The sequence below is a fragment of the Vanacampus margaritifer genome, chromosome 19 (genome assembly GCF_051991255.1).
Source record: "Vanacampus margaritifer isolate UIUO_Vmar chromosome 19, RoL_Vmar_1.0, whole genome shotgun sequence".
NCBI lineage: Eukaryota > Metazoa > Chordata > Actinopteri > Syngnathiformes > Syngnathidae > Vanacampus > Vanacampus margaritifer.
Genome location: NC_135450.1, coordinates 16,366,118 through 16,390,958, shown reverse-complemented (window position 1 = coordinate 16,390,958; position 24,841 = coordinate 16,366,118). Strand labels below are relative to the sequence as shown.

The 24,841-nt window shown below is 43.9% G+C and overlaps 3 protein-coding genes across 5 annotated transcripts; 2 read left to right on the top strand and 1 right to left on the bottom strand.

The window, feature by feature from the left end:
* The first annotated feature begins 215 nt into the window (after nucleotides 1–215).
* On the top strand, nucleotides 216–15,540 carry LOC144039153 (serine/threonine-protein kinase D3-like). Of its 3 annotated transcripts, XM_077552159.1 has the most exons (19): nucleotides 850–1,080; nucleotides 1,445–1,738; nucleotides 3,136–3,274; nucleotides 3,349–3,480; nucleotides 4,568–4,734; nucleotides 5,739–5,919; nucleotides 5,989–6,066; nucleotides 6,140–6,326; nucleotides 6,482–6,605; nucleotides 6,671–6,748; nucleotides 7,370–7,610; nucleotides 8,212–8,264; nucleotides 8,341–8,413; nucleotides 8,686–8,792; nucleotides 9,139–9,300; nucleotides 9,395–9,493; nucleotides 9,556–9,823; nucleotides 10,477–10,562; nucleotides 10,631–10,795. In XM_077552159.1, the coding sequence occupies exons 2-19, from the start codon at nucleotides 1,553–1,555 to the stop codon at nucleotides 10,793–10,795; spliced, it is 2,526 nt and encodes an 841-aa protein (XP_077408285.1). In that variant the 5' UTR covers nucleotides 850–1,080; nucleotides 1,445–1,552. The 3 variants fall into 3 exon arrangements, with proteins under 3 accessions (XP_077408284.1, XP_077408285.1, XP_077408282.1); XM_077552158.1 differs by lacking the exon at nucleotides 850–1,080 and adding an exon at nucleotides 216–351 and having other exon boundaries at nucleotides 10,477–15,540; XM_077552156.1 differs by having other exon boundaries at nucleotides 10,477–15,540.
* Nucleotides 12,755–23,846, top strand: cebpz (CCAAT enhancer binding protein zeta). Its single transcript, XM_077552155.1, has 18 exons — nucleotides 12,755–12,882; nucleotides 15,613–15,875; nucleotides 16,020–17,515; nucleotides 18,376–18,607; nucleotides 18,691–18,850; nucleotides 18,953–19,041; nucleotides 19,936–19,989; nucleotides 20,113–20,215; nucleotides 20,301–20,357; nucleotides 20,468–20,534; nucleotides 21,575–21,681; nucleotides 21,756–21,816; nucleotides 21,954–22,165; nucleotides 22,243–22,281; nucleotides 22,460–22,549; nucleotides 22,639–22,697; nucleotides 22,803–22,884; nucleotides 23,350–23,846. The coding sequence occupies exons 2-18, from the start codon at nucleotides 15,690–15,692 to the stop codon at nucleotides 23,511–23,513; spliced, it is 3,258 nt and encodes a 1,085-aa protein (XP_077408281.1). The 5' UTR covers nucleotides 12,755–12,882; nucleotides 15,613–15,689; the 3' UTR covers nucleotides 23,514–23,846.
* Nucleotides 23,458–24,508, bottom strand: LOC144039154 (protein CEBPZOS-like). The gene is made up of 4 exons (XM_077552160.1): nucleotides 24,333–24,508; nucleotides 23,877–23,983; nucleotides 23,749–23,793; nucleotides 23,458–23,605 (listed from the first exon to the last, which is right to left on the bottom strand). Exons 2-4 carry the CDS (start codon nucleotides 23,980–23,982, stop codon nucleotides 23,517–23,519), a joined length of 240 nt encoding a protein of 79 aa, XP_077408286.1. The 5' UTR covers nucleotide 23,983; nucleotides 24,333–24,508; the 3' UTR covers nucleotides 23,458–23,516.
* Between the last annotated feature and the right edge of the window lie 333 nt (nucleotides 24,509–24,841).

Below are 24,841 nucleotides of genomic sequence, written 5' to 3'. Positions count from 1 at the left end.
GCTTTATTTTTGATGCATGTTCAGACTAGTGTAAAGACTTTATGTAGAGAATTTACTAAATATATTTCTTATACACTTAAGAGACGATGTCGTCAAACTTAAGACTCGAACTCATATATTCATCGAAATGACAAAATATTCATGTGAGGGCATCGGTACAATTTGCGAGATTTGATAGTCATGGATCTTGCATTTTTTCACTTCCTTTTGGGCGGAAGTTGTATTTTGAAGGCCAACGGCTGATTTGACAGTGTTTTGACGGCAATACGATTGTACAGAGAAAACAAGATTGACGGATGTACAGATGTCAACGGTTTCAATATATTTAGCCCAGTTGAAGTGGAGGTCAAGGTAAAAAAAAAAAGGTTTATTTTAATGTTTGTGATTTTACCTGTACGGCACATTTTTAGCACTTAGCTAGTAATTAGCCCCATACACAGCGAATGGCGCTAAAAGTCAAGATTTTACCGAGTTGTTAGTTTTATTTTTTTTCGCTCTTTTGGTATAAATTGTTTGTGCTGGTGTCTTAAAAGATGAACAAAACTTAAGATCAACAGTAAAGCTTTCAGAACGTTGCAGTGTCCAAAAGTGTGGAATTGAAATGGTGCAGTTCTCGTTAATGTACAGCAGGTAGCGCCATTTTATCATTTAACAAAACTAACGCCGCTAACGAGAAAGACACAGAGACAAAAAAAATTAACCGAAAAAAAACACGGCTCATTTATTAATGTTCACTGCGACATTTGATTAAAAAAAGTGTTTTGTGGTTCTAAAAAAAATATCTCTAAATTAATCCCAAAACTATATGTAAACGACTGGAGCGGGGCAAATCGGTGACGTCATGGTATGTCTGGTTCCTCGGAAAGCGCATCATCTGGACATTACGCCTCTGCGGAGCTGCCGACAAAGGGAGCAAAGTGGAAACTGGAAGGAGTTCGGGTTCCAGCTCAGAGCAGAAGCAAAGGGCACTTGTGTTTTGTAGAAATTCAGGCGAGCGGAACCGGCGTTCAAATGACGCCCAGCCACTTTGTTGACCGCCAGCAAGTTCAGCATTCTTCTTCGTGGTCGGGCTGATGTGAGGTGGGGACGCGTGTCATTAACTTCTCCTTTTGCCATCAAGTACTCAGAAAGGAAACAAATTGCGATTGAGCACTTTGGAGTGAACTTTTATTTATTTTTTTGCCAACAAACGATAATCGCAGATGAGGCGTTCAAGGACCCTCGGCTAATATTTAATCAGGTTGAAGCATTTCCGCCTACATGATACTTACCAGAATTGATACAATAATTGAGTGCATCATGTTTGAAAAGTCATATTTTTATTCATTTTTCATCACTTGTGCATCAATTCTTGTTAATTAGATTTTTCTAATGCAAAGTATTAAGTATTACTACTAATAATAAGAATAAACTGTATTTGTTAAAGTCATTTCACATTTTTCAGTGCACATGTCTTGGCGTCAGGAAGTGATGTTTGCATCCTGAGAAATGTCAAGAGGACGTCAAGGAGGACAAGCAGGCCGAGTCTGTTTCACGCCACCGGCAGTCGTCCATGTCGTCTGAAAGCAGCTCGCCGCCGCCGCCTTCCCCACCGGCTCCCTCGCCGTCGCCCGTCTCCGCTCATGGCGTCTCCTTCCTTCTCCAGATGGGACTGACCCGGGAGCCGCTGACTTTGGACGCCGCCGACCTCTCTCTGCCGGCCGTCGTCGAGCTCGTTTGCGCCGTCGTCGATCACAAGGTACAAATGAAGTCGATAAGTCGGTAACACGCTCGCTTGTGTTTCCTCAGCTCGCTGGCGCTATATTCAGAATGCATTCATACTACGATTAAACATTTAAAACTGCAAAAGTATGATCATCAAGTACTTCTTCTTTGGTCAGCGCAATCAACCGCAACTTTCTAGTTGTGCTTCCCCATTTTTAGCGAGTGTGTGGATGCGAATCCGTAAGTAAGTGTGAATGTGTATGACAGAAAGTATGAATATACATCTGTGTGTGTGAGTGAATGTGAGTGAATATAAGTGTATGAGCGTGTGTGTGAGACACATGTAACAAGTGTTGCCGTGGCGACGTAAGGACACTCCAGTCCACTGGCTGCCCCTTCATACACTGGTTGCCATGGCGACCAAGGCCGAGTGCTGCTCGGGTGCACAGTTGAGTTCAGTGACGTTCAAGATGGCGAAATCTTCACTTGACCTTTGACCTTGGACATCACACATGTCGCAGCTCTTAGCCGGGAAGATTTGCATGGCCTGCGCTCTTTTTGTGGCGCCCCCTAGAGGAGAGAAATAGGAACCGTTTTCCCATCGCAAGCAGAACCAAAAAGTTGATTTGCACCTCAGCCGGGAAACAGGAAGTGAGTTTGCGTTTCATGTAAATGGTGTCAAATCTAAGCAGGAAATCAGTCGTCGTGTTTGCATAAACGCCAGCGATGTATAGTGAGATTAGCATTAGCATGTTAGCATAGCACTCAGAGCAAAGCATGAAGAGTCAATAGGAAGTTGAGATTTTCCCAGCGCATGCCGATGATGTTTGGCCGTTGGCCCGCGATACTTGAATGTTCCTCGGTTGGAATGTGCGCGTGTGCGTGAGTGTTTGTGTGTGTATATTTGTGTTTGCCTTTTATAGGATTAGCGTTTGCTTAAAAGTCTGATGGTCAACGTTTGTGCTGCCCCCCGCTGGTCAAAAGCTGTCAGGCCCTCACGCGTCATTACCACTGTCTTTCCATCCCGACAGACGGGTTCAGAGGTCACGGCGCAGCCCGGAGGCCTCTTGTGACCTCGGCCAGTTTGTGTGTGCGTGCGTATGTTTGTGTGTGCATGTGGCCCGGTTAATGGCGGATTAAAGACCGACTCCGTGTGCATTAAACACTCGCATGTCCATTAACAGACGTCCGCACTAAAATGGCGTCCTGTTTTTTTTCTTTCTTCCAGAGGTCAAATACAGGGCAAAATAATAACGTCAGCTTAATGTTTCACATCTTTGTAGTGTCAGTTTAACTACTCTGAGTGTGTGTTTTTCCTTCCACATTCCAAACACACGTTAGCTTCAGTGAAGACGAAAACATTGTGCGTAGCCATAAATTTGAGTTGACTTGTTGATGGTGACGTTGCACGTTTCTCTTCTCCCACTCCAGTTCCCAGAATGCGGCTTCTTGCGTATGCACGACAAGATCCTTCTCTTCCGCCACGACCTCAACTCGGACAACATCCTGCAGCGAGTCACCGCCGCCGAGGACATACGCGACGGCGACCTGGTGGAGGCGGTTGTGTCGGGTCAGAGGACGGCCGCCGCGCTTCATCAAATGAAACTCCTTTCCATCGGTGACCTCGTGTTCTTTTGATCGCAGCTCTCGCCTCGTCCGGCGACTTCCAGGTCTGCCCCCACGTGCTCTACGTGCACTCGTACCGCGCGCCGGCCTTCTGCGATCACTGCGGCCAGATGCTGTGGGGGCTCGTTCGCCAGGGTCTCAAATGTGACGGTAACGTGGCTGCTTCAACTTTGAATGCAAGACTTGGAACTAGACCAGGGGTCTGCAACCTGCGGCTCTGGAGCCATATGTGGCTCTTTAATCCATGTGGATCTCGGGGATTTTTTAAAAAATTGTTAATACATATTTATTTGAATGTTTTAGATAAAATATACTTTAAATGAATTAATGATTTAGATTTAAAAAAATTCTGTCCAAATTTGTAAATTGTCAGAAAAAGTTTTTTTTTAATATTTAAAAATGTCCTAAAAGTGACCGTAAAATGCCCAAAAAAGAAGAGGAATAGCAGAAAATTACCATATAATGTACATAAAATTGCCACACAGAAAATGTAACCATAAAATGTCTTTGGAATTGGCCAAAAAGTCAGAAAGTTTTTTTTTTTTTTTTTGGGCGGGGAAAAAATGTTTAAAAGGTAACTAATATTATAAAACGCCCAAAAACAAAAGAAGAAATCCCAAACATTACCTTAAAATGTCCATAAAATTACCACCCCAAAAAGTCAGAAAATTGATAGGAAAAAAATCGGAAAAAAGTCAAAAATGGCCATAAAATGTCCAAAAAAGGAAGAAGAGAGGAAAAAAATGCCCTATGTCCATAAAATTGTCAAAAATTTGAGAGAAAGGCAGAATGAAAAATAAAAAAAATTTGAAAAGGGAAGACAAAAGTGGTGTCAGAAGAAATCCATTTGATTGGAATGTTTTAAGTCATATCTCATTAGTAGATTGCCGTTTGTACGATTGGGTGCGTACCAATCCAAGTGTGGTGTCCCACAGGGGCCAATGCTGGGGTTTTTGTTGTTTTTATTGTACACAACATTTATCTAATCTCTGGGAATCTTTTTAATGACTTCTATTCACATGTGATACTACTTTCCTGAAATATATGATATTTGTTATTTAAAAAAAAAAAAATCTATGTAGAAATTAAATGAACATAATTTCCAAGTCATACATGTCCATAAACTGTCCCGGAAATCTGACATAGCCGATGTTCAAACAATGATGGCCAAATTCATATCATTAATGTGAAAGTGTGCTCCAACTCTCTTATTTTGCTTTTCTTGACTTATGTGCAGGTTGTGGTCTGAACTTCCACAAGCGTTGCGCGTTGAAGATTCCAAACAAGTGCAGCGGCGTCAAGAGGAGACGAGCCTCCAACGTCTCCCTGAGCGGTCCCGCCGCTCCTCTCTCGCGCCCGCCTTCGGTCGACTTCCTCAAGGCGTGCAGCGCGCCGCAGGATGAGGTGCTGACCATTTTCATGTCACTTTGTGGGATGCTACATTCTTAGGTGTAATGAAGCACACGCTCACGTGCTAGCTCGTCTGGATTGTGCAACCATTAGATGCACGCACACACTGACAGCGCCTGGAGGCACAGCACTGGATTTTCCATCCTGCTTCACACACACACACACAAACGCACACACACAGCTCATCATTAGCAGGTCACACTTGGTCATTTGTCATTAAGTGTATTTACTTTGTGTGTGCGTGCGTGCGTGAAGCCAGTTGTTCCATGGAGTGAAAGTGTCTGATTGGTCCAAATGTTCTTTTTGCTTCCTTATTTGCTGCAAAAAAAAAAGTATTTTTAACTAGGGGTGTCAAAATTAGTGTGTTAATTTTGAGTTAATTTAAAGTTCCTTTAACGCCACCATTTTTTTTTAAATGCGCGATTAATGACCGCCCCTTACTCCGCCCCAGAATTCCTGTCGCAATGAGGCAGACACGTGTCAAAATTTAGTAGTAATAAATTTAATAATGCAAATATTTGTGGAGGCTGGGGCGAAGTTGTATTTTACCATTTTTAAAATGTGCCGAATTTCACAAGTTACTTACTAAAAGATAAGATAATATGAAAAGAAAAATGCACTAAGCTGTCACTAACGTCTTACAAATGCAATTATGCCATCTAGTGGCAGAAAAACGACCTCAACACAAATCAATATCACGCTCATTTTTTACAGTACAGGACATCTTTTTAACTTTAACTTTAATTTTATCATTAGGAAATTACTGTCTAAAAGATGCCGTCATATTTCTATTGGTTTATTTTTTCTCATTTTGATGTTAACAAGAGTATAAAACTTTTTTTTTGTTATTGCACATTTAATTTTATTAGTATTAATTATTATTTAATTATATCCAGTCAAGTTAATAATTCTGACTTTAATTTCAAACAATCCCTACAGAAGGTTTTGTCAACTTCCTGGTCATGTTGCTCTAATATTTTTGCGTCTCGTGCGAGTAGCAGCGCCCCCCGCTGGGCGCCGGCAATCGCACGCCGAGCGGCCGCGCCGCCTGGATGGAGAAGCCGGTCCCGGGCGGCGTGAAGCTGCCGCACACGTTCTCGGTGCGCACGTACGCGCGACCCACCGCGTGCCAGCACTGCAAGCGTCTGCTGGTCTTCCGACAAGGCCTGCAGTGCAAAGGTCAGCGCGCTCGTCACGTCGCACGGGCGAAGCTTCCGGGAGCTTTCTGACGTGTCGCCTCCGCTTCAGATTGTAAGTTCAACTGCCACAAGAGATGCGCGGACAAAGTTCCTCGAGACTGCATGGGGGAGGTCCACGTCAACGGGGGTGAGTCCGCGTCAAGTATGGACACGGTCATGTGACTTTGTGTGTGGCGTGTGACGGGTGTCTTGTATGTGAGGGGGGGCATCCAGTCCTACTTTGGACGGCGAGTCGGCCATTGAGGTGGAGAACGGCGACGGCGGCAGCGACGGCGGGCACAGCGCCGACGAGCAGGAGCGAGGGGCCGCGTTGGAGGAGCGCAAGATCTTCAACGACGGATCCGGCAAGGACGGCGAGAAAGAAGACGAGGTGGCGCCAGCTATCAGGTGATGTGCGCGTCCATTCAAAATCGCCATGTTAGGTTGTTCCGCCAATGCTGTCCTGTAGGTGGCAGTAATCTGGTAGACTCTTATCAAGTTAAAATGATAAAAATAAGACACTAAAACCAGGTGTGTATTTGTGTGTGTGCGTGCGCAAGCAGCCCGTCAAGCAGCAGCAACATCCCGCTGATGCGAGTGGTTCAGTCCATCAAACACGCAAAGAGGAGAAGCTCCACTGTGGTCAAAGAAGGTTGGATGGTCCACTACAGTAGTCATGACAACATGGTGAGTATACACGCACACACATGTACAAGCGTGTGTATCAATGTGACTTTGGCGTGTCCGTGCAGAGGAAGCGACATTTCTGGTGTCTGGACTGCAAAAGTCTGACGCTCTTCCAGAACCACAGTGGCGCCAAGTTCTACAAGGTACACGCACCCTGGACTTGAACGTCTTGATTTAGACTACTTCTTAGACCCGACTTCCATCTACATTCCTCAAATATTAGTCTCAGACTAGATTTAGATCTGGACTATATTTAAACACAAACAACACTTTGATTGGCCTTTCTTGAGACCAGTTCCTAGTTTAGACTCAGGCAAGACTTCAGCTAGATTTAGACCTAGACCAGATTACATTTAGGATAGGCTTAGACTAGATTTAGACCAGGGTCAGTCATAGGTTAAAATCAGACTTGATGCTGACTAGTCTTGGTCTAGGCCTAAATTGTATTTAGATTTGGAACTAGAACTAAACTAGATTACATTATGAAACTTTGTCCTAGACTATTTTTTTGACTAGACTACTGAGTAGAAGCGGTACATAGAATGAATGGACATACTTAATTAAATAAGTTTCAGTACTAGACTAGACCTAAACTAGATTTAGGATTTGGATGAGATCAAATGTAGTCCTACACTTGAACCTAGATCTAGTATCTCTTAGTTGTAGACTAGATTTGAATAGATTTAGACTCGATGAGATTTAGTCCCAGACTAGCTTTAGACCCGACTTAAAGCTAGCATTACGGTGCCGTTGTATGGCCTCAGGAACTGTCGCTGTCCGAGATCCTGCGCGTGGAGGCGTCGCAGGAAATCGACGGACCGGCGGCGGGCAGCAGCGCTCCGTGCTTCCGCTTGGTCCTGGCGTCCGGCGCCGTCTACTACGTCGGCGAGGACGACGGCGGCGCGGCTCAGGAAACGGGCCGCAGCTGGGAGAAGGCCATACGCCGGGCCATGATGCCCCTCACGCCCAAACCCAGCCTGGGCGCCGCAAAGGGGCGGGGCCACGGTGAGCCATCAGTGACAAAAATATAGCTTGGAGAGCAACGTTGGTTGTGTTGCCATTTGTAATCGGTCAGAAGCGAGATTAGATTCAGCGATGGCGATGTTGATCCTTGACAGCCGCCATGAGACAACAACTGTCAGCCCCACTGAAGTGATTGAAGGGATTTCAGGGGATTTTACGCCTCATCTCGCTCGCTTTTTGTGTGGAATTAACAGAAAGCTTTAACTCCTTTTAGGCCTTTTTACCTGGTTAGCGGATTCCCCCCCCCCACCTCCCCCATTTGCAATCACATTATACACGCCATTACGCTAATGCACGTTATGCAACACACTTATTTTTTTAATGTCAGACCGGCCCCAAATGGCAGGAAGCTCTCGTTCCAGGAACAGGAAGTGCTCATCACGGGTGAATAAATAAAAGTTGTGTGTAAAACATTTGACCCAAATGTAAGCAAGGCCGACACAAGAGCAGCCGAATCGATGATGGAAATTCACTAGCTGGCAGGGAGGCAGGCACTGTTCTGCCTTTATTTTGGTAAACAGGAAGTGGAGATGGGTTTTACTTAAACTAAATAATAATAAATGACCTTTTGTTGTGTCCACAGAGACGTTGACCATCAGCATATCAGTTTGTAACTCGCAGATCCAAGAGAATGTAGTGAGTACTCACTCACACATGGAAAATCATCTTCATCTTCATCTTGATTATGATTATCTTCCTCATCCTCATTCAGGACATCAGCTCCGTCTATCAAATCTTTTCTGATGACGTTCTCGGGTCGGGACAGTTTGGCATCGTGTACGGAGGTGAGATGTCTTTTTTTTTTGTCATATAGAGCAACGTGATGTAGACAAGTGATTGTCAGTGTGTGCTTGTGGTGCGCGGGCTCCCTCTAGTGGTACACTAAGGAATCATTTCCTCATGACAGTAGATAACATTTGCGTTTCAGCTTTAAGAGCAGTTTTCTTTTAGAACATTTATTGAGGTGCGATTTTTAAGAAATTTTCATGTGCAATGCGTTTTTTTTTCCTTTGGATTTTTATGATGATGTCAAGCATGTTGTTGTGGTTCCGGTCAGGCCAACACAGAAAGACGGGTCGCAACGTGGCCATCAAGATTATCGACAAGATGAGATTCCCCACCAAGCAGGAGAGCCAGCTGCGCAACGAGGTGGCCATCTTGCAGGTATCAAAAAGACAGACCCCCGAATTGTACGTCAATGTCGCTGCCATGTTGAATGTGGCAAAAACGTAATATCAAAACCATTTATCAAACTGAGTTAAATGTAAACATTAAAGTTTAATAATTAGAAAATCCACATTTTGTCACATCTACGTTTCAGGTACTGGTTATTAGAGACACAGATAACATATTGTATTAATATTTCAATGTTTATCATCGGCGTTACATGTATTGAAAAATCTGGGCTGATCTGCCACATCCAACATGGCGGACACACTAACGTATTGCAGCAACGGAGGGCTCCATGTATTTATTTATCCTCTCTCTCTCTTCCTCCCTCCATCTCCAGAACCTGCAGCACCCCGGCATCGTAAACCTGGACTGCATGTTCGAGACCCCCGAGCAGGTGTTTGTGGTCATGGAGAAGCTCCACGGTGACATGTTAGAGATGATCTTGTCTAGCGAGAAGAGTCGGCTGCCAGAGCGTCTCACCAAGTTCTTGGTGACGCAGGTGAGCGTTATAAAGAATCGCTCCATCAAATGTTCTCGCACACAGCATAACAGCTAAATGCTGATTCACCGTGTTTGCTTTCAACTCTGTGCAGATCCTGGTTGCCCTCAGACATCTGCACTTTAAAAACATCGTCCACTGCGACCTGAAGCCTGAAAACGTCCTCCTGGCCTCAGACGAGCCTTTGCCTCAGGTACAAGCACGACAGCAACAACTTTCTCTTCGTCTTCTTCCCTTGCTCCTCCTCTTCCTCAGGTGAAGCTGTGCGACTTCGGCTTCGCCCGCATCATCGGCGAAAAGTCCTTCCGCCGCTCGGTGGTGGGCACACCGGCCTACCTGGCGCCGGAGGTTCTTCGCAGCAAAGGCTACAACCGCTCCCTGGACATGTGGTCGGTGGGCGTCATCGTCTACGTTAGCCTGAGTGGAACCTTTCCCTTCAACGAGGACGAGGACATCAACGACCAGATCCAGAACGCCGCCTTCATGTACCCGCCCAGTCCGTGGAAGGGGATCTCAGAGGATGGTAGGAGATCCGGAAGGTTCTTTCTTTCTCTCAAACTATGCGGCCAAAAGAGACAACTCGTGGCTGACGCTGATTCTTAGGCCATATTTTTTTTTAAATATTAGTTAGAATTAGTTCAATATTATTAAATAATTATTGTGATTATTTACTAGTCAAGTTTTTTACAGACTAAAATATAGCGTAATTGCGCATCCACTACAGTAGGTGGCAGTGCCGCTCTCAGAAAATAATTGATAAGCACCGAAAGAACAATTTAATGAGGAAAGGAAAATCTAAAAAATTCATAAATACATTGAATATACTCCAATTTGATGTAAAAATGCTTAATTTTTACTAAGTTAATTTTACTTTGTGTATTGATCTGGGGTGGGCAAACGATCAATTAAATAATTGGTAAATTGATTTTTTGGGGGGAATAAAGTAGCCCATTATAAGTCAAATAGTCAAAATGTATGTATACATTTCAAACAAATATTTTATTGAATAATTTGTTCACATTAATTTTAAACATTTCAAAAATGTGAATGAAACGTTTACTACTAAAACGAATCTCCAAAGGTTTGCTCGTGTCTGCATCAGAGCGTAAAAAGTGTCCACTCAGCTTCTGATTGGTCCTGAGGTCCGTTTGCTTCCGCCATTCGCTGTCTCCATAGCGACGGACCTGATCAACAACCTGCTGCAGGTGAAGATGAGGAAGCGCTACAGCGTGGACAAGTCTCTCAGTCACCCGTGGCTGCAGGTAGAACACCTCCAAAATGCTAAATCTGGTTTACCTGGATTGAGTCGGACTCGTGTCTGGTCCTCCAGGACTTGGACACCTGGAAGGACCTTCGGGAGTTGGAAACGCGACACGGCGAGCGTTACATCACGCATCAGAGCGACGACGCACGCTGGAAGGAATTTGCAGACGATAGAGGCCAGCATGGCACGCAACGCGCGACCTCGCCCCGTCTGGACCGGGAGGACCCCTAGACCCCCAGACCCCCAGACCCAGGGCGGGCCCCTCAAACGTTTTTGCGAGGAGCCCCTCAGAAACCAGACACACATTAATGAGCGTAGTCCGAAAAAGTTCCCGGAACACTTCACTCTTTTATTCTTTTGCGTTTTGAAGAATGTGTTCGGGTTCCGTGGAGGTCTCAGGCGAATCGGATCTCGGTGAATCCGGCGACGGGCGGCTGCGCCGGCGTCTTCTTCTCCAGCTTGAGTCCGGTGGCCATTTTGGGCTGGACGAGGCGGCTGGGGTGCAGCAAGCCAAAGAAGAGGAAGCGCTCGCCCATCTTGGCGCCGTCCGTCAGGAACTCGTAGCTGGACATCAACTGCTCCCTGGACGACTGGTCGCTGTTCCTCAGCAGGACCTGGGCGGGAAAAACGGGGCGAGAGAAGTCGTTTGAGCATTTATTCCATATCCTACTAGTGCACTGAACTCTGTACTAGTGTGCTCTTAATTCTCATTCATAAGAAAATTTGTTTTTCCACTACTTAACGACATTTCCGCTCGATAGTAGCACTAGTAGAACTGGGGCGCACTAGTAGGGCAGCTACATGTTACTAGTGTTGCAAAATGTGTCCACTAGTTGACATCTGCATGCTGCTATTACTATTAGTCAAGTTGTAGATGTTAGCACTTTAAAATTTGACTTGTTTTGAACTCGCACTTCACTTGTACTAGTAGCAGCATGCAGATGTCAACTAGTGCAGTTGGGCCTCACTAGTTACATGTACTTCTACAAGTCTACTGATGTTTGACTAGTGTACTGAATTTTCCATGTTCAACTACGCTCTTTGCTCTCATTCTTGAGCACTAGTAATTTTAGAAGAGCCTTGCCTTACTAGTACATTTTTTCACTACTTCCACTACTCTGTCATTTCTATGCACTAGTGGAACAACTAGGGCACACTAGTAGAAACACTACTACTATTACTATTAAGCAAAACGGCACTAGTTAATAACTGTGTGCTACTAGTACCACTAGTGACATAAAAGTCTACTAGTTAAGAGCTAGTGCTTCACTAGTACTAGTAGCATGCAGATGTCAACTAGCTCACAGTTGTGCCTCACTAGTACTAGTAGCATGCAGATGTCAACTAGCTCACAGTTGTGCCTCACAAGTAACATGTACTACTACTACTACTACTACTACTACTAAAGTGACTTGTCATTCTACTAGCGATCATGTCAGAAGCGCACTTACCTGCATGCGCACATCAATGCCCATGTTCTTCAGGAACGTCCTCTGGGCGACCGGTCCAAAGCAGGCCACGCCCCTTCCCGCCACGCGCCGCACGTAGCTGAAATCCACGTCCGCCGTCAGGTCGGCAATGCCGGGAGACACCAGCACGTCGTGGAGACTGTGACCTTTGAACCCCTGATGAGAACAAATGGAATGACATCACACATCGCAAGCCAATCAGAGATCAGCCCGGCGTCGTGGTTCTACCCGGAAGGTGTCCGTCTTGGTGCCGTCGTGACCGTAGTCGGCGATCAGCGCCGCGCCGCCATCTTTGGCGACCCGTCGCGCCAGCTGCTGGATGATGACGCCGCCTTCAGCGCAGACCTCCACGTGGTCTCGACTTTCGTCAGCCTGCTCGTAACGCACACACACAAACATTTTAAGTTTACCACGCAAAAAATAGAACTCATTTTTCTATCTATACTACAGATCATTTATTTTAATATGAAATAGAATTTATTATTTAAAATAATTCATTTTACATTTTAAAAAGTTACTTTTTTTTTTTTTTTTTTTTTAACTCAATCCATCATCTGAAAATCAAATGTGGTTCTTGAGCATAAAAGTTTGCACACCCCCTAACTCCACCCACTCATTCCACTTTTTCTTTCAATATTATTGTGACATCACAAACTATTGTTGTGACAGCGATAACCACAGAACCGGAAAGGGAACGGACCTGCAGCAGTGTCCTTGATGCCAGGGTGGGCGCCGGCGCCACCACAAACCTCAACCGGCCCGGCCGATCGGGGTCCACGTCCACCAGCACCTCACGCCAGCCTCGCTCGGTCCGCTAGCACCAAGGGAAGAAAACAAAAACTAGAAGCAGTAAGGATGTCCTGAAGGCACAAACTTAAGTTGTAGATTACATGTGGTGTTCACTAATACACTCAAATGCATATATATATATTTATTTTTATTTTATTTTTTTAAATGAAATTTTTTCATACCAAAAACAAAAAGTCCCCAGGCAGTTAAGTTGTGACGTGTGACATGCAAAAAAAATCTTGTTGGTACCTGGAACTTGTGTATTGGTAGCGCGTCGAAGAACTCATGAGCCAGAAAGATGCTGAAGCCTGGACAAGAAAATGAACTTAACGTTAGTAATATAATAATGAGCTCAATGTAGTCAATACCCACTTTTAATTGAATGACATATTTATTTATTGTGTGGTAGTTTGTCCAAAAATTCCCCTAACTAGCCTCATGCTAAGCTAAGGGGGGACCTCTTTTACTCTGCGCAGAAGATATTTTGTCAAGTACATTTTTGAAATTTGAAATTCAGATAGATGGCGGCGATTTAAGATTGAGGATCAGCAATGGATGATGAAGATTAGGCAGTCCATTTGAAATGCTCTAAAATGGCTGACAGTGAACAAGTCAATTATGCTGCATTTCTTACAGTATAGCTCAGTGCTGCCCGGCATGTTGTTGCAAAATTACACTACAAATCAACGATGTAGCAGGGTGTTGTATTTTGGCCTTACCGGGCGGGACGTCCTCCAAGCGGCGGTACCAGGACACAGGCAGGCCGGTGGCGGTTTGGCCATACCGATAAACGGGCTCATCCTCCCGCTCGACCTCGCTGCCGGTCCCGATCAGAGTCTCCGCCTGCAGATGACTCAGAACTGGACTCACCTCCACCAAGTGCAGCGACACTGAAGCTGCGCTCAGCACAGGCTGGAGCTGAGCAAAAACCTGCGCTAGCAAGGATTTTTTAATTTATTCTTTGTCCATGGAAAGAAAAAAAACGGTGCGGCCATCCAGTCATACTCTGAGAATATCACTGGCCAAAGATCCTTTCCCGGGTCCCAACTCCACCAGTTGGAGCTGTTTGGGTCGACCCGCTGCCATCCACTCGCTGACCACCCACACGCCCAGCAGCTGCACGAACAGCCAGAAAAAAAAAGTAGCTATGTTATATTTTAAGATCATACCTGTCTAACAAAAAAAAAAGCAGTTGTTGGTGGCTTTGTGGTGAAAAAGTTTCAGGACCTCGCCGAAGATCTGACTAATCTCTGGCGACGTGATGAAGTCTCCTTCGGCTCCCAGCATGTTCTTCTTCACGTAATATCCCTGAAGTTACAAGATCAAGTATGAAGTGTCTCATTGTAGGTGAAAATGAAAACAATGCCGACGCACCATCACAGGGTTGGTGAGCGCCTCCCTCATGTATTCGGCCACAGAAATGGGCCCGGTGGCTTTGATTTTGGACGTCAGGTGTCGCAGCATGGAGGAGCCGCTTGCATCCTCCTCCGAAGGAAAAGATGAGGAGCTCCAAAGTCTGCTGGTCGCCGCTCGCCATCGCACTGACAAGAAAAACGTTTTTTTAAATAATCATCGGAATAAGAGAAAGCCCTGGTGCTCAAGTTGGGTCCTCGAGAGCCCCTATCCAGCCTGTTTTCCATGTTTCCCTCCTGCAACACAGCTGAATCTAATGATCAGCAAGCTTTGCAGAAGCCTGATAACGATCCTGATCATGAATCAGGTGTGTTAGTGGAGAGAAACGTGGAAAACAGGCTGGATAGGGGTTCTCGAGGACCCAACTTGAGCACCCCTGCCCTAGTAAATAAATACAATAGATGCACCTCGTGAGCATATTTTGTATTATTATGCATAAAACGCTTTCATTTAAATACAAGGAAAAAGTAATTTAAATGAATGCATAGTAAGTGCATACAAAAGCTGATCAACCATTTTGTGGAATTAATTATTTTAAGTGGAGAATCTGCACTGTCCAAATTCTTACCTGATGGCAGTGGACTGATAGAATGAATCAACCCGAGCAGTTGTGTTTTGGCTGCACAAAGGCTCCTCATTTCTCGAAATGTGAAGCAAAAGAAACTCTGACGCTCACTCAAGTCTCATTTTCGATTTAAATAAAGTGTGTTAAGTGCCACTTTGAGCACACGTATCAACATTCACCGGAAACGTTAGCATTAGCACGGTTAGCCACAAGTGCGTCACGCAAACCAAGGCAAAACGTGAATAAATGATGGTTTCGTTTCAAGTACAAAAGGAAAAGAAAAAAAAGTATATTATGCTTGATTATTTTGACCTGTAAAGTCCTTGTAGCAAAGCTAACACTGCCATACACGCGCCTGACAATGGGATGACAAAAACATCCGCTGTCCTTTCACAACTAAAAAATTGCAATACTCATTTTAAGAAATTTTTATCCATTTACTTTACGAAATTATGCAGTGCTTTTTTTGTATTTACTAAATATAAACCAAAGATGTGCATTGCTTTCAATTTAAAGCCTCGTGTATCCTGGCTGTGGTTCATATTTGGCGTGGTTTGAATTATTTTGAAAATTTGGTCTGCATTTGTTGAAACTTGACTAAACGGCAAGGGCAAGCACGCCATTTGATTGGACGAACTGTGGTTACGCATACAGTAGTTTGTTTGGTTCATTTGTATTGTATTTTGTAAAACAATTATACGCGTCCTATTTCGGAAAATAAACATAAACGATCTACCTTTTATGTGAGAATATTTTAATCACAATGTAATATTTTATCGTAGTATTACAACCTTGGTGTGTTTCTTTCACAGAAAAAAAAACTTGTGCGGAAACGACCTCTTTACGTCAACCTTTCCACTTCCGGGTTAGGCATCCTCATGTTAGCAGCATGGCGGCCAAAAACAAGCATAGAAAAAAGTCGAACGCGGCCAAAATGTGGTCGGGAAAGAATAAAATGGAGGCGGAAAACCTCGACGACGAAGGGGACAATCATGCAGACGGAGCAGACAGCGGACGCCAGGAGGAGGCGGGCGCGTTCAACCTGGAGGAAGTTTTACTGCTCGGTGGAACTCAGGTGACTTCAAGCAAGCAAGTCGAATTGTCAGATAAAAAGTGGTGGCTAAAGTACTAATGCTCTGTACATATTGACGTAAAAGAGTCTGGTGAAAGAAGTACTGATTGAACTCCTTTACTGCAACTTCCGAATTGTTGTCCGCAGGCTGACTTTATGCTCCTGTCCAACTTGGACGCGTCCAACGAGTTGGTGGACGGAGGGAAGCAAGGCGCCATAGATGACCTCGAGGAAGGTGAACTGGAGAAGTTCATCACTAAATTGGGCGTCCGGGATCTTGCCAAGCTACAGTGCGTCTCAGACGAGACAGAAGAAAAGGACATTCCGAAGAAGGAGCTCCCAAAGTCGAAAGCGGAGAAACCTGCTGTCGAAAATGTAACCAAACCACAGCAGAAGCTTTCTGAAAAGCAGAAGCCTTCTGAGCAGCAGAAGAAGGAGAAGAAGACAAAAGGGGCGGCGCCGATATCTGGGAAACGAGGCAAACAGAATGTGTTTGAGTTCCATCAAAGGAATGTCCTTCTGGTCAAACCTGGAGGCAAATGGTTTGACCAGGAATACAGCGCAGAGGGGTCCACGGCCCCGCAGGATCCCAGCGTGGTGTCGTCCTATAAGACGCTGGCTCAGCGTCTCTACGAAGCGGACGTGCATTTGTATAAGAGCAAGAAAACGCTGCAGAAAGGAGCCAACTCTGCCTGGATGAAGACGGTGGTATCCGAGGGCGTTCTTGCCGACAGGATGGCGGCCATGACGGTTCTGATCCAGGACGCTCCGGTGCATATGCTGGAACACGTGGAGAACTTGGTGTCCATGGTGAAGATGAAGGGAAACCGGCGGATGGCCCTGATGGCACTGGACACGCTGCGGGAGCTCTTCTTGTCCGACCTGCTGCCGGAAAACAGGAAGCTGCGGCCTTTTGACCAGCACCCGTTTGACAAGCTGGAGGAGCTGGCGAGCGGCAACCGTGACGCCCGCGACCGCCGCCTCATCCTCTGGTACTTCGAGCACCACCTGAAGCACCACGTGGCGCAGTTCGTGGCCGGCTTAGACGCGGTGGCTCACGACACGGTGCCGGCCACCAAGGCCAAGGGGCTGACCACCGCGTACGAGCTCCTGTGCCATCGCCCTGAGCAGGAGCGGGCGCTGCTCATCCAGCTGGTCAACAAGCTGGGCGACCCCGAGTTCAAGTTGGCGGCCAAGGCCTCGCACCTGCTGGAGACGCTGCTGCACAAGCACCCCAACATGAAGGTGGTGGTGTGCTGCGAGGTGGAGCGTCTCATGTTCCGCGCCAACATCAGCGCCAAGGCTCAATACTACGCCGTCTGCTTCCTCAGCCAAGTGCTGCTCAGCCGCGAGGAGGACGCGCTGGCCGCCAAGCTCATCGCCGTCTACTTCTCGTTCTTCCGCGCCTGCGTCAGTAAGAAGATAGTCGAGTCCAAGATGCTCAGCGCGCTGCTGACGGGCGTCAACCGGGCGTACCCGTACGCCAGCACTGGGGACGAGAAGGTCAAGGAGCAGATGGACACGCTCTTCAAGGTGGTCCACATGGTCAAGTTCAACACGGCCGTGCAGGCGCTCATGCTGCTCTTCCAAGTCATGAACGCCGAGCAGACCCTCTCCGACCGCTACTACGGCGCCTTGTACAGGTAAGCCAGGGCTGCAGCCATTATTCAAATCACTTGGATAATGTCCCCAATTTGGGAAAGGGCAGATACGGCTGCCTGTGAATTTCCAATCGCTTAAACAGTAAAAAAAAAAGAACATGGCAAGCAAACCTTTACGGCCGACGTAAGAGGTCAGATAATTTGATTTACAAGCTATAAGACAAAGGTTGAAAGAGAAGATTGAGTTGCTTGAGGGAAATATTTTCAAACATTATGACAAGTTACAGAATGAGACAAAACATTGCCACAGTTGAAAACAGTAATGGACAGATTATAGTTGACACGCCAGAAATTAATGAAGCATTAAAAAAAATCTTCATAAAAATGTAATATACAGCTTTTTTTTTTTTTTTATAGATCCAATATTCCAGGAATACTAAATTCAAATCTGGTTACAGCAATAACAAATGGGAGCATATCTGCAGCCATAAATAATTTGAAAACAGAAAAAGTCCCAAGGCCAGATGGACTGGTGACAGAATTTACAAAAACGGCTCATCTCTGACGCCCACGTCACCCACAAGACCAGGCCCCGCCTTTTTAGCACCGCTCACATTGAAAATCACAGATACTACGGTGTGAAAATGACCTCATAGTTTCTCAGGTAACAACCAATCACAGCTCAGCTTCAGAAAACAGGTGACTTCCCTTTAATAATGCAAGCCAATTTCTGATATACCTGATAACTCAAATAATCAATAGGATAATTGATAAAGTAGTGTATTTACAAAATATTTTTTATGTTCAGTTCGACCGAACATCTAAAAGTGAAGTGCGGAGTGAGTTGAGATGCTGCTGACCTTATTGCGTTCTCGCTTCTTCTTCTTCTTCTTCGTCCGCAGGAAGCTTCTGGACGCGGGTCTGTCGACGTCGACCCGCCAGAACATGTTCCTCAACCTGCTGTACAAATCCCTGAAGGCCGACACGGTGCCGCGTCGCATCAAAGCCTTCATCAAGCGCCTGCTGCAGGTCAGCGCCGAGCAAGGAGCCAACTTTGCCTGCGGCGCCCTCTTCCTCGTCTCCGAGGTCATGCGGGCCAAGCCGGAGCTCAAGACGATGCTGAAGGAGGACGATGTAGGCGAAACGTCCAAAATCGACATTACAAACCTTTTTATAATGTTTTAAAACAACATTTCGGGACGTTTTTGTTTACTGAGGATGGAGAAGAGGCGTTCAAAGACCTCCCTGAAGAAAAGGATGAAGATGATGATGATGAAGAGGAGCACTTCACTGACGCCGACAAGATGGAGGTCGCCGCAACAAGCATGCAGGGGTCCAAGCCTGCGGCGTCGTGGGTACATCATCAGAACCTACAAGGTCCGTCTCACACTCACTTACGCACACACACACAAATGCTGTCATCACAAGATCTTTGATTAATCGATGTTCTTGGTTGATTGATTGATTTCCTGTCAACAGCCGATAAGCAAATTGGAAAGTACGACCCAGAGAGCAGGAATCCGTTATTCTGCGGCGCAGCGCACACCACATTGTGGGAACTTCACAGAGTGAGTAACGTACACACACTCCATGTTTGTAGTCCTTTAATGTTTGTTTTTGTTTTTTACCCCCAAATAAGTATTAAAAAGACTCAAACTTTGAAGCTTTTTCTTTTATAATAAGCATGGACTTCATGTTTATAGTTTTTTCATGCATATAATTATGAGGACTCCATGTTTGTAGTCCTTTAATGTTTGTAATTTTTTAAATCCCCAATAAGTATTAAAAGACTCTGACTTTGTAGTTTTCCCATTTATAATAAGCATGGACTTCATGTTTGTAGTTTTTTTCCATGCATATAATTATGAGGACTCCATGTTTGTAGTCCTTTAATGTTTGTAATTTTTTAAATCCCCAATAAGTATTAAAAGACTCTGACTTTGTAGTTTTCCCATTTATAATAAGCATGGACTTCATGTTTGTAGTTTTTTTCCATGCATATAATTATGAGGACTCCATGTTTGTAATTTTTTAAATCCCCAATAAGTATTAAAAGACTCTGACTTTGTAGTTTTCCCATTTATAATAAGCATGGACTTCATGTTTGTAGTTTTTTTCCATGCATATAATTATGAGGACTCCATGTTTGTAGTCCTTTAATGTTTGTAATTTTTTAAATCCCCAATAAGTATTAAAAGACTCTGACTTTGTAGTTTTCCCATTTATAATAAGCATGGACTTCATGTTTGTAGTTTTTTTCCATGCATATAATTTTGAGGACTCCATGGTTGTAGTCCTTTAATGTTTAAAAAGCGTGAAGCCTTCATGTTTGTATTATTTTTACAGTCTAATAAGCATTCATATTTGTAGTTTTGTCATTTTTTGCGGTCTTGAAATCTTTATGAAACATTCCAAGAATCCATTTTTGTAGTCTTTTGAATGTTTCCCGTTTCCTTCCTCAGTTGTTGCTGCACTTCCACCCGTCCGTGTCGCTCTTTGCAAAAACTCTCTTGCAGGTGAGACAAATGCATTCATAATTCTCCTCTCACATATTTTGGTTTCATTGGGAAAACATTTTTTGTTCTTCCCCTGAGAAGTTTAAAGTGACTGAAAATGTTTGACGTGTGAAATGTGGACAGGACGACTTCATCCAGTACTCTGGCGACCCCCTGCAGGACTTCACCCTCATGCGCTTCCTCGACAGATTTGTCTTCCGAAACCCCAAACAGACCAGGGGCAAACGTAATCACAACTTGGTCCCCGCAAAGAAACAACAATCTGAACATGAAATGGAGAAAAAAAAAACGGTGCCGTTTTTGTCTTGTAGAGAACGCTGACGCGGTGTTGCAGCCCAAACAGAGATCGCACGGCAGGTCTTTAGCAGGTGACAACTTTCACTTTTAGTTTGATTTGTATTTTATTCATGAATTTGACTGCATAGTCGTTCTCAAGCACACTTTTCATTTTGTTGATTTTTTTTTTGTGTGTGTTTAGTGAACAGTGAAGAGTTTCTGTGTAAAGAAGAAAGTCAGATTCCTGTGGACCAAATCTTCTTTTATCGGTGAGTTTTTTTTTTTCTTTTCGTTTTGTGTTTGCTGACACACTTCAACGTCTTGTTTTGGAGGGATGTTTTCTTTTAATTGCACGTACGATTGACTGTTTTTGGGGGGTAAGATTTGAGAATTTGTGTCTATATAAAAGTGAGGTGTCATCGAAATCAAATTGAGGGAGGTCCTACATTTGGACTGTAGCGGGGGTAAGGGGCGCCTGCTACCCCCGAACCCCTCTTATAAATTGTCTCCCTACTTTACAACCCGACTTTTCTAACCCTAATCCTATTTTGGAACCCGACTCTGAAACCCTATCCCAGATTTTAAACCCTAATTTCAAACACTAACCCTACTTTGAAACTCAAACCCTATTTTGGAACCCCATTGTGAGACACTAACCTTAATTTGAAACCCTATTCTAAAACCGTAGTCCTACTTTGGAACGCTAGTATTTGTGCTGGATGTGTCCCTTTAAGAGGTGTGGCCTAATTTGTTAGTTGTTTACAAACAGGTTTCCATGGTGATGCCGTTATGTCTCTTAACAACAAATATTGACTTGTTTTTATATTGTTTTTTTTTTTAAATTATTAGAATTGGAATTATCTCCTGGAGAAGAAAAAAAAAAAAAAAATTTGGAATTATAATTAAAACAAATATTTTTAATGATTATAATTTATTTAAAATACTATTATTATTATTATTATTGGATGGAATTTATAAATTATCAACTTAAAAAGTAACTACAAAACTTATTATTATTATTATCATAATAATGATTGGACCCTAATGATTTTTTTAGTACAGCATATTAATTTATTAAACTTTTTTAAATATATTTTTTTTCATTTTTATTGTTTTAGAAATACTGACTTACTACAATGTAAGATGTCTTAATGTAATTGTTATTTTATTATAAAATGTATATTTGAAGCTTATTACAATACATATTTTATATATATTATATATATATTTTTTTTTTTTGTTAGTTGGGTTATTCAATTGATTTCAAGCATTGTGAGCGAGCTGGTCTTGGGTTTTTGTTGCCTGGCAGCTTCTTCAAGAAGCGTCAGCTGGAGAACAAACTCCGTCGGCCCAAAAAGGACGAGGACGCCGAGAGCGTGGAGGACGTGGACGACGACGAGTTTGAGAAGATCCTCGGTCAGTCGACTCCTTTGCCACTTTCGCCCTCGTCAGCTTCTTCTCGTTGCTGACGAGTCTTCTGTTTTCAACAGACTCGTGCGAAGCCGACTCGTACTTCACCGAGTTCCCAGACGGAGACTTGGACTTTGCCGGGTGAGCTTAACATTTTTTTGCCGTGGGTGCGCTTGACAAAATGCGGCCGTTTGAACGAGCTGTGTATACTTTTTTGTGTCATTTACGCTGCGTTTAGCGTGTTAGCATGCTAATCGCGCCATTTCTCAACATACCAGGAACGTGTCGAGCAGCAAAAAGAAAAAAGGCGGCAAAAAGGACACGGACGACTCTGAAGGCTCGGACTTGGACGACCTGGACGACGACGAGGTGTCGCTGGGCAGCATGAACGAGGGAGACTTTGGGGAAGACCTGGATGAAGAAGGAGGAACTTTCATGGAACCTGACGGAGATGATGATGATGATGATGATGATGATGATGATGGAGACGGTATTTTTTATTTTTTTTTCTGTCAGCATTTTTTGTGAATAAGCACTTGAAGCATTCACTTATGGTTTCTGTTCCAGAGCTTGAAGATGACGATGAGGACCAAGATGTTGACTTCGGTGAGTCTACAAACGATCAAATGTTGTTCATTTCTGGATTGATTTCACTTTTTGTATTCAATTGTTTTATTTATTGTAAAAGTTAGGAGGGGGGTGGGGGGGGGGGTTATAAATTTTCCGTGTCCCAAAAAATTGACGTTCATTAGAATCGACGTCTTCATCATCTCCTCTTCCTCAGATGACGAAGATGAGGTTGCCGTCGTGACGCCGCGTTCCAAGAAAGTCAAAAGGAAGTCGACAGAAGAGCTGGACTTCTCGCAAACTTTTGGTTTGTTCTCATTTGTTAACTTTGGAGATGATTTTTCTACATTCGAGGTCAACTTGACTCTTTTTTTTTTTTTCCCGTCTTTCTGTCAGGCTCCAAAGCAACAAAGAAGAAAAAGAAAGGAACGGGCATGTCCACAACGGCAGAGGAGGTGAGAGGTCACACATAGAGATGCACTTTTTTTTTTTTTTTAATTTACCCTCATGGCTTATTGCGATCATTAACTTTTTTTTTTCCTTAATTTTTTTTTATCAAGTTTGGCTGCCTGCTCGACGACAACGCCGGCGCCAAGTTTGACAACATCGGAATCAACGCCATGGCCAACACCGACAAAGCAGGTAACAGCAAAGGGTCGGATGCATTTTTCATTAGAGATCGTTTTGATTTTGAATTCAGTTAGTTTTAATTAGTTTTAGCTAGTTTGTTTTTTTAATATATAGAGTATTTGTGGAGTATAATTTTTTTGTACCAAAATGAATCGTGAAAGCTAATGCAAGATAATCAACAAAGATGAAGGACATTTTCACTGTGATTATAGTTATTAGTTAGATTTAAAAATATAAGATGTTTCAATTATTTCATTTTTTTTTTAAGGATTTACATTTTTATTTCGTGTACTTTGAATTTTCGTTTTAGTTTTTAACTATAATGACCCTGGTCGGAGTCGGAACTGGAAAATAATCGACGAGGAATCCCAATTTTTTCAAACCTGGGACCTTTTTATTGTTTTTTCACAAGCTCGTGACACCAAATTGTCCTTATTCGGAAAGTTTCTCACAAAATGGCGGCGACTTCCTGCGCAGGTGTCAAGCAGCTGAAGTGGGAGAGCCAACGCGACGACTGGATGCACGACCGTGACGCCAAGACGATGCGCAGGAAGAAGGCCACTTTCAACAAGAGGAATCGTTTTGGACGCGGCAACAAGACCACGACGGTGATGGCGGGGAAGAAGAGGAAGAGGAAGTAGTCGTCAGCAGTCGCCGCCGCCCCCTTCCCAATCCAGCTGGTCCCTCTGCCGCACGCCGTGTACGCCTGCCAGCTCGTTGGACTTGTAGTAAACTGTTGACAGGAGAACACGTTCAGCACGTGGGCGATGTTATTGGTTGGATTGGAACAGGCAGTGAGTAAGGATGATGGGATGACATCATTTCCTGTCACAGAGCAAAAAGCATCACGTGTGTTTTTGCTGCGTTCTCGCTCACCTTCTAGAATGGATGGAAACCTTCTCTTCATCGTGCTCCTGAAATCTGAAACCATTTCTATTACTTTCAAAACAAAATAATGAATATTAATGACGCTATTCTGTGTGTGCGTGTGTGTGTAAACACACCTTGGCTGGTGTTCATGGTGTGGAAGAGTGCATATGCGCCACAGACGCCAACAAGTTCAACAATAATGATGCCTTTAAACAACTTGGATAAAGGTTTGGGAGACATCCTAAAAAAAAAAAAAACACGACATTAACAACAAACAAAACATAAAGTCCTGCATTCATTCAACTAATTTTAACTGTTAAGATGTCCGAAAAAATCATTTTGCTATTTCCATCCTGTGTTTGAAAAACAGAAAAAAATATTGATTCGGATTAAGTTTTTCCCCACCCACCATTTTTACAGAATAATACATTAGTGTCCAACAAATCAGGCCCACATTTCACGCTGAGTGAGTAGATTTATAACTAACATTGAGAGATCATCATTACGTCACTCAACTTTTGGTAACATTTTTGAGAGCACTGTGTCGGGACACATTCGTTACGTCTTTATGTAAATTAAATAACACTCACCTGTTGGTGCCGAAAAAAAAAGAGAGTCAAATATGAGTTGGAAATGGACCGTGTGGGTTAATAGAAAGTATTCGCTTTTGTTGCAAAGCTAAAGGGCTTCATTGGGTCAAACTGTCAAGCTAACGTGACACTAGCATGTTACAGCAACTCGATGCATTGCTAACTACTACGGAAGCTCGCACGGTGACTTTGGACAATTTAGATGAGAAAACGCGTTTTACAATAGTGGTGCTTTTTAACAATTATAAGGTAAGTAAATCGTTAAGTGACTGTGTAATAAATTAAAGTACGTGAAGAATAAGGTATTTTGTTTTAAGGCATGTTACAGTGCAAGTTCAATGAAAGAGATTCCTACAGTTCCTGTGTGAGGCAGCAGATGGCAGCATTACTTCACGGTTGAACTGAACTGATTGACCGACAATTTCATTTGATCGTGAATGTGGCGTCATTTGGGTCGTTTTAATGATACTATAACTTTTCAGTAACATTTTTCAAAAGATGGGTTCGTC